The sequence below is a fragment of the Artemia franciscana genome, chromosome 3 (assembly GCF_032884065.1).
Source record: "Artemia franciscana chromosome 3, ASM3288406v1, whole genome shotgun sequence".
Classification (NCBI taxonomy): Eukaryota; Metazoa; Arthropoda; class Branchiopoda; order Anostraca; family Artemiidae; genus Artemia; species Artemia franciscana.
In genome coordinates, this window is record NC_088865.1 from 36295359 (window position 1) to 36303694 (window position 8336).

Genomic DNA, 8336 nt, shown 5'->3' on the forward strand with positions numbered 1-8336 from the left:
CAAAAATCAAGCAAATATTTTCTTATTATTGGCTCTCTGAAAACATTCTCAAAAATGAAAAGTTTATACTTGTCAATTCATGTCGAAACGTCACATTCACAGAAGTATCCAAGATTTAAAAACTGAGGCGCTCTTTAAAAAATACTGTTCCTTGGTATTTTCATTGAAAAGTGTAAAACATAGCCCCTCCCACCTCTGATTTAGAAATACATTTTGCCTCCCCCTTCCCCCGTAATTTTTGTGAATTGGTACCCTATAATTGACGGAAATTTGTCATTTCTTCAATCCACTTCAGGTAAATAAGAACAACCGATATATGAGCTTAATTGAATAGTACAATGGGCGTCCATCGCCCACGCATTGCATCAAAAGGAAATTAATGTACCTTTAGAAAGCAATCGAGGGGTATCAAATCTGGAACACCCATTTAGAAATACGGTTAGAGCTTCTTTTGTAATTAGAAATTCCATCCCTCCCCCTCCCCCCCCTGTATGGGATATTATTCCAATTGAAATAAGAAATTCGAGTCATCTGGCATCTTTCAAGGCTGCAGTTAAGAGATTTTTCCTTGCAAAAGAATAGTATGTATGTATGTAGTTTATATTTTAATATAGAGTAGAGAAGACTGTCACTTAAAAAAAAAAAAAAAAAAAGGTAAAGGATACGGCATTAGACGTATACGGAGGCATTAGACGTATATACGGCGGTGCTGATCTCCGTTTCTTCGCCCTTCAGCCAGGAAGTGCAATGGGGGGTTGGGGGCCAGCCATCCTGTTCTTTCGCACACCCTTCCTGTTTACCTTCCCCAGACTTCTCCAGGTACCCATTTAGAGCTGGGTCGACTCTGGCTAAGCTTACAGGGTCACACCACTGACCCCCGTCCCAAACCGAAGAATTGGGTACACTGGGATTCGAACCCGTGTCCTCTCAGACAAAGGATCCCGAATCCAGCGCACCAACCCACTCGGCCAGTGACAGACTGTCACTTGTTGCCAATAAACCCTTTGGGACTTTCCTAGCAGGTGCTACAAAGTGTTTTGTATACATTTTTAGAATAAAATTTATCTTATCTTTTCTTAAAATCCATATATACTTAAATATATAGACACAATTTAACACATTAGCTCAAGAATTTTCAACATAAACGATTCCTCAACCTCGAAAAGACAAAACTTATCTATCTTCTACAAGATCGTCTCCAAAACACAAATCCAATATTTCTTTGCAATATTCTTCCTCTTCCTAAAAAAAAAAGATAATTAGCTGCATTTTTGTCACACATGCACCATCACCTGTCAGACTAGTGAGACACAAGAAAAGATAACCTTTTACATCTATCTTTCTTCCAATGCATAAAATCAAGTGCATCTGAGCATCAAAGGAGCGGATGAAACAGTCACAAGAGGTCACCAGAGCAGAATGGGCTAAAGTTAGAAAGTCCCTCTTTCTAATATATGATTTTAAGCATCTGGCCCAACATTTTTTACAACCCAAAAAGAGAAACGACGTTGTCCGTGAAATTATTATTTCTTTCTTCTAACAATATGGCTTCTTTAGAGCCAAATTAATTTTGATTAAACTTCCTGGTGTGAACGTAAATGATAAATTAAAAAGTAAAATTGAATGATATTCATTATCAATAAATTTTTAGAAACTAATGTAAAAGATCTAATTTTTGTTCACTTCTTGAACAGCTCATACTCTGCAGGGCAGTAAACCAAATAATAGATCCAATTTTACAGAAAATCAACGATTATATCTTTAAGTTTAAACTGGAACAATTTTATTTAAGGACTAACAAGAAAAAAAAATTATGGTGTGTAGCTGAATATTTTAAAAAAAAATTAAGAAAAAAAACTCCTTAGATTTGGGTACAAAGAGCCAGTTTTGGCGCACGAATTTCACAGACTAAAGTCCTTGAATAATTTTGATATCAAAAAGATATACACGCCCAAAGTTCGACAAAATATATGAATGAGGATTCTCTTTTGAAGTAGGCTATTTGCTTAATTTGGAATCCCTATCTCTAGACTGTACGTGTCGCAACGCACAGGTGGCATCTATTCGGCTTTTCGACCATTCTGATTAAATTTTTGTATTATAATTCTGATGAGAAACTATGTAGAATCAAGGATGGAACAAAGCGAAAAGGTAGGATGAGTATCGTTCAATCTGTTTTTCACTTATAGCCAAAAATTCATAATTTATGATCGACCGTCGAAACTATTGATTGTATACATAAAAAAGCACTTAAACACATCATTCTTTGTTAAATCTAAACTATTATGTGAATAATAATTATTTATTCTAAATAAATATTAAGTATTGCTTCAAAATACCTGAACATTAATTATGAATGTTTGTAGTAACACATAATGTTTTCAAAAAAAATAAATTGACACTTAAACGTTGAAACTAGGAGATGGTAGCCGTTCTACCGAAGTTTCACTCCTTTACTTTCTCCGAAAAAATGAATTTAACAGTTCCATAAAACCATCCTCATTCCCCTTCGGAAGATACAATGTTCAAAATAAACTTCATTCTAATTTACAAAAATTTGAATTTTAGTTAAAGATTCAGAGTTATTTGGACTCAACTAAAAATATAAAAAAAACTCGATAAATTATTTAGTTTTCAGTTACTTCCATTGATTATTAAACAGTTTGGACTAGCTTAGTAAGCAAAACACAGGCTAGTTTAAAAAAATACACCAAAATAGGGATTAAGTTCTTTTAGCAAAAGAGACTCTCTTCTATTTGTCCTAATGTAAAATATAAGAAAAAAAGCATAAAAAAGAACTAATGAATTTGATGATTAACTAAAATTTGGCTGGGTAACATTAGATGGTATTATTAGTTGTTCAATTCTCCTCCAAAACGAATTTAAACTTCCTTTTTCATCAGTTTCGTGCACTCTTTGATTGCTGCTTTTATACGTCTCTTTCAATAAAGCAACAGTGAAGAGGTTTAAAAAGTGGGACAAAAAATAGGCTTCTTTAAACTAATCTACTTCTACTTGCAAAAAGTAAAAAGGGGAAAAAGAAAGAAAACAGCAGTGTGATTTCCAATAAAAAAAAAATCCTATAAATTCGGAGACTCTTTTTCTAGTGTGCCAGTACTCACAAGTAATCGCTATAATGTTTTTTTGTGCTAACTAAACAACTTGGTATGGAAGAAATCCTGTTTGGGGTTCCAAATGGACGGGATTTTCAACTTCAACTAAAAAAGAATTCATTTGCCAAAATAAGTTTTTCTATGCATCAATTTTTACAATTGCATTACAATAGGTACACACGTCAGACCCTTAGGGGGGGGGGCGTGCAGTAACTTTTAGGCCAATACTCTTCAATTTTTCAATGAGAGCGTCCTTCATACAAATCTCAAGGAAGATTACCCCTCCTCCTTCCTGTGTGCAAATATGATGATGATTGCCAGAGAGGTGTGATGATCGCAAAACAGTTTTTATTCCTATACTAGCTGTTGGGGTGGCGCTTCGCGCCACCCCAACACCTAGTTGGTGGGGGCGCTTCGCGCCCCCCCCAAGCCCCCCCGCGCGCGTAAGTCGTTACGCGCCATATTAGTTACGCGCCATTGTAGTTGTGTCCCTATGTCCCACCTGTGAATATAGATATATATATATATATATATATATATATATATATATATATATATATATATATATATATATATATATATATATATATATATATATATATATATATATATATATATATATATATATATATATATATATATATATATATATATATATATATATATATATATATATATATATATATATATATATATGTTTTTAACTACGTAAAACTTGCGAATATACAACATTCTTTGCTGTCCCATTGTCTGTGCATATAAATAGATTGTCAGGTTTACCGACTCTTGAACATGCAACATATAATGGTCCATGGGAAAACAATCCGTCTTCAGATCTATACCTCATGATTCTAATGATTGCCCTTGAGCTTTGTTGATGGTGATTGCTAATCGACCATTCCCTGAGTCGCCATCGTCATTTATATATCCCCCTGTGCACCCCGGCGTCCCCTTTGTAGTTATGTCCCTGTGTCCCGGTCGTCGTCATTTATACTCCCTGTGTCCCGGTGCTTTGTTGATTGCTAATCGAACATTCCTTTTGTCCCGGTCGCTTTCTCTTTGAGTGTCGTCATTTATTTAGATTGTCAGGTTTACCGACTCTTGAACATGCAACATATAATTGTCCATGGGAAAAACAATCCATATTCAGATCTATACCTCATGATTCTAATGATTGCCCTTGAGCTTTGTTGATGGTGATTGCTAATTGAACATTCCCTGTGTCCCGGTCGTCATTTATATTCCCAGTATCCCGGTCGTCATTTGTGTCCCAGTGTTCCCCTTTTAGTTTTTTTTATTGGTTTTGACCTTTTTTTAGGTTTTTTAGTTTTTTTCTTTTTTCTTTTTAGTTTTTTTGAAGTTTTTATCTTTTTAGTTTTTTTATTTTTATTTATATTTTTTTAGTTTTCTTTTTCTCCTTTATTTTTCAGTTTTCTTCCTTTTTTTAGTTTTTTTTTCTTTTTTAGTTCTTTTAGTTTTTACCTTTTTTAGTTTTTTTAGTTTTTTAGATGAAAATTTTTTTTAGTTTTTTTCTTTTTAGTTTTTTATTGGTTTTTACCTTTTTTTTTAGCTTTTTTAGTTTTTTTTTCGTTTTTTCTTTTTACTTTTTATCTTTTTTTTATTTTTATTCTTAATTTTATTAGTTTTCTTTTTCTCTTCTATTTTTCAGTTTTTCCCTTTTTTTTAAGTTTTTTTTTTAGTTTTTAGTTTTTTTAGTTTTTTAGTTTTTTCAGTTTTTTTTTTAGTTTTTAGTTTTTTACCTTTTTTAGCCTAACCAGGATTTGAACCTGGGACCTTCATTCTCCGTTCTGACACCCTCTCTCACCGAGTGACTACTCCAGCATGTTCATTTTGGTGTTTTAAATGGTATTTTATTAACCAAATTAATGTGTTTTACAATATACTAAGCATCGTCAAAGCAAAAATGATGGCAACTAATTTCATGACGTCAGCCGAAACATGACGTCACCTGATCCACGATCCACAGATCCACAGACAACTTATTTTTATATATATAGATTGTTTGGTGCTATGATACTATATTTACTTAATAACAGAAAAACCAATTTAAAGAACAATATAGGAAAAACAAGAAAAAAATTTCCATGATCATCAATGAATGAAAAGTCCAAGAATGAAAATATTACCCACCTTTAGAGATTCTTGCCCTTTACACTCTTCAATTTTGTCAACTAAAATCTTCCGTAGACCCAAATTTGTCCTCTGACACTCAATTCGAGCTGGATTATGATCTCTTACTAAAGACAGCAAGGCAGAAAGGAGGTGCTCGTGTGTTGAATCCCTGTCAGTATAAAGGAGGCCAATAATTTGTTCGGCAAGTCCCATTTTACACAATGTATCTGTAAAAGCAACAATTCAAAAAAGGAATAAAATTAAAAAAGTAAAGACAAGAAAGTATGTGGAAGGCAACTTAAAAAATTCCTGTACGCCCCCCCCCCCTCCAGAAAAAATAGATAATGGAGAATACTCTAAAAACATTCGACTCTAAGCAAACGGTTAATCGTCCCAAACATCAAGCCTACTTGCTGTTTTTTTTTAAAGGCTTAAGTATTAAGACGGACAATTTTGATTCTCCCTATCGGAGTATTTCAAATATCAATTCTTTAAACTTCAAACCTAAACAACATTTTCAAAGGATTGTAAACTAAAACTAAAGTCGATAAAGGTAACGGAGGAAAAATACCGCTCCCCAGCGATTAGGAATTACTCAGTTTTTGTGTTGTCTGTTAAATGTGCTGTCCGTTAAATATATTGTGCTTTCCGTTAAAAGCGCTGTAAAATACTACGTCATCATATTTAATCGACTTATTAGCAATATTTCAACTGAAATATTGAAAAATTAAAAAAAAGAGGTTTCTTTAAACTTCAAACCTAAACAACATATTCAAAGGATTGTAAACTAAAACTAAAGTCGATAAAGGTAACGGAGGAAAAATACCGCTCCCCAGCGATTAGGAATTACTCAGTTTTTGTGTTGTCTGTTAAATGTGCTGTCCGTTAAATATATTGTGCTTTCCGTTAAAAGCGCTGTAAAATACCACGTCATCGTATTTAATCGACTTATTAGCAATATTTCAACTGAAATACTGAAAAATTAATTTGTTGAAAAAAAAGAGGTTTCTTTAAATTTCAAACCTAACAACGTATTCAAAGGATTATAAACTAAAACTAAAGTCGATAAGGGTAACGGAGGAAAAATACCGCTCCCCAGCGATTAGGAATTATTTAGTTTTTTTGTTGTCTGTTAAATGTGCTGTCCGTTAAATGTATTGTCCTATCCGTTAAAAGAGCTGTAAAATACCACGTCATCATGTTTAATCAACTTATTAGCAATATTTCAACTGAAAAACAGGAAAATTAATTTGTTAAAAAAAAGAGGTTTCAACACAATTCCGAAGGCAATAGTTAATCCCCTTCAATGTACAAAATAAACAAATTTGATATGAATGTGGATGGTTTTTTGTTCCAGCACGAGAAATTATAAAATATGAATTCAAAGATTAGTCCGGCTCGGATAAATTATTTTTACTTAGCCATTGATATTGATTTTTTTTTTTTTCACTAATTCCAGATTGTAATTGAAACTGATTGAACAGCAACTGTTCAATTGTCTTAGGATTTGATATACAGTGAATATTAGGGTAACCACCTGTAGCATGAAAGTGCTATTTTAGCAGTATTTTATAATGTGTAGCACTCCAGCATGTGCTCAGGGTTGCCAAAAAAAGTGCTAAAATAACAAGAAAGCGATCTAATTATCACTATTACAGTAATTTTGTTATATACAGAGTATTGTAACAAATGCTTTGGAAAGATTCACTGGAATATTTGTTTCTGTGTCGTACGGTTGCTATGTTCCTCCAATACATAGGCTAAACTAACACTTTGTAAAATAGGTTACCCCTACACCATCTATTAAGAAAACTGTTTGCAAATTCTAAGCCACCCCTTCCCAAAAAAACAAAAACTTTTTGGCATGCTGACAAATGGTCGGCATACGATTCAAATTCAAACGGACTAGATGGCTCACATTCCATTTAATCCAATTCCCATACATAATAACAGGCTTTATCGATTTTTTTTTTAAATTAAATTGCTGAGTACTGCTCTATTCGCTTCACTTAGCTATACAGGGACCCCAGCCTGCAGAGCTTGTGCAAAGTAAGCGCTACAAGGCTCTGACACCACACCCTTTTGAGGCTTCCCCTGACCTTTGTTGATTGATCAGTTAATGGCAATCAATTATTTGTATCTTACTATAAAGCAGAGTTGACTCTGGAGAATTCTGCCATTACTTGGCTAAAAAACTAGAACTACGCACCGAAACTGGATCGTCACTGTTTAATATATAATTTACTAACCTTTTACAACAATTCTGAAAAGGAAAAAGCACAGACGTTCAGAGTGAAAAACACGTTACTGTGCTTACTACAGAAACGAAAAATAACAGTAGATCTTTTCATGTTGGTCCACTTTTGAATTATATTTCAGCGCCATAGCAATTATAAAAAAAAAGAAAAAAAAAAAAAAAAAAAAAAAAAGAAAAAAAAAAGCCAAGTCATCTTTTTTTTGCTACATAAAATTTTTGGCAATTAATAAAAAAACGAAGCTAAATATTGAAATTTGCTGGAATTTTAATATTAGATTTCGTAAACCCTCGTAATTTGTAAATAATAAATTTCATAACCCATGAGTTTCGTAGATCCTATTCAATTTGGCCCTTTAAGGTTAAAAAAAAACAAGCTTTTACAGTTGAAAGTAAGAAACAACATTAAAATTTAAAATAAACAGAAATTATTACGTATATAAGGGGGTCACTCCTCCTCAACACCTTACTCTTTACGCTAAAGTCTTTTAGTACTTTAAAAAAAAAGCTTCTTGTTGTTCTAATTAAACGAACATAGTGTTTTAAGAGTCGTTCTTAAAGAATTGGGACAAAATTCAAACTTTAGCGTAAAGAGCGAGGTGTTGAGGAGGAGAAATCCCCCTCATTTATGCAATAATTTCTGTTTATTTTAAGTTTTAATGTTGCTACTTACTTTCAGTTCTTTTTTTAATTCAATTTCAGATCATTTTTTTAGCTAATGCCAGGAAATCTGGCTACACCTCCATGAAAAAATCCTTCCTCTCCATGGATTTATTCTCTAGAGAATTCAACTCTCGTGGAAATTTACCCTGGACAATTACCCTTAACATGTCCAC

At 33.0% G+C, this 8336-nt stretch overlaps 1 protein-coding gene across 1 annotated transcript in view; it reads right to left on the reverse strand.

Annotated features, from left to right (window-relative positions):
- Window positions 1-1046: 1046 nt before the first annotated feature.
- LOC136025233 (hsp70-binding protein 1-like) overlaps window positions 1047-8336 on the reverse strand; it is a gene marked incomplete in the record, with an annotated part of 19112 nt that continues 11822 nt past the window's right edge. The window contains 2 exon segments of the mRNA XM_065701070.1: window positions 1047-1242; window positions 5265-5473. Coding sequence (XP_065557142.1) covers window positions 1174-1242; window positions 5265-5473 — 278 coding nt within the window.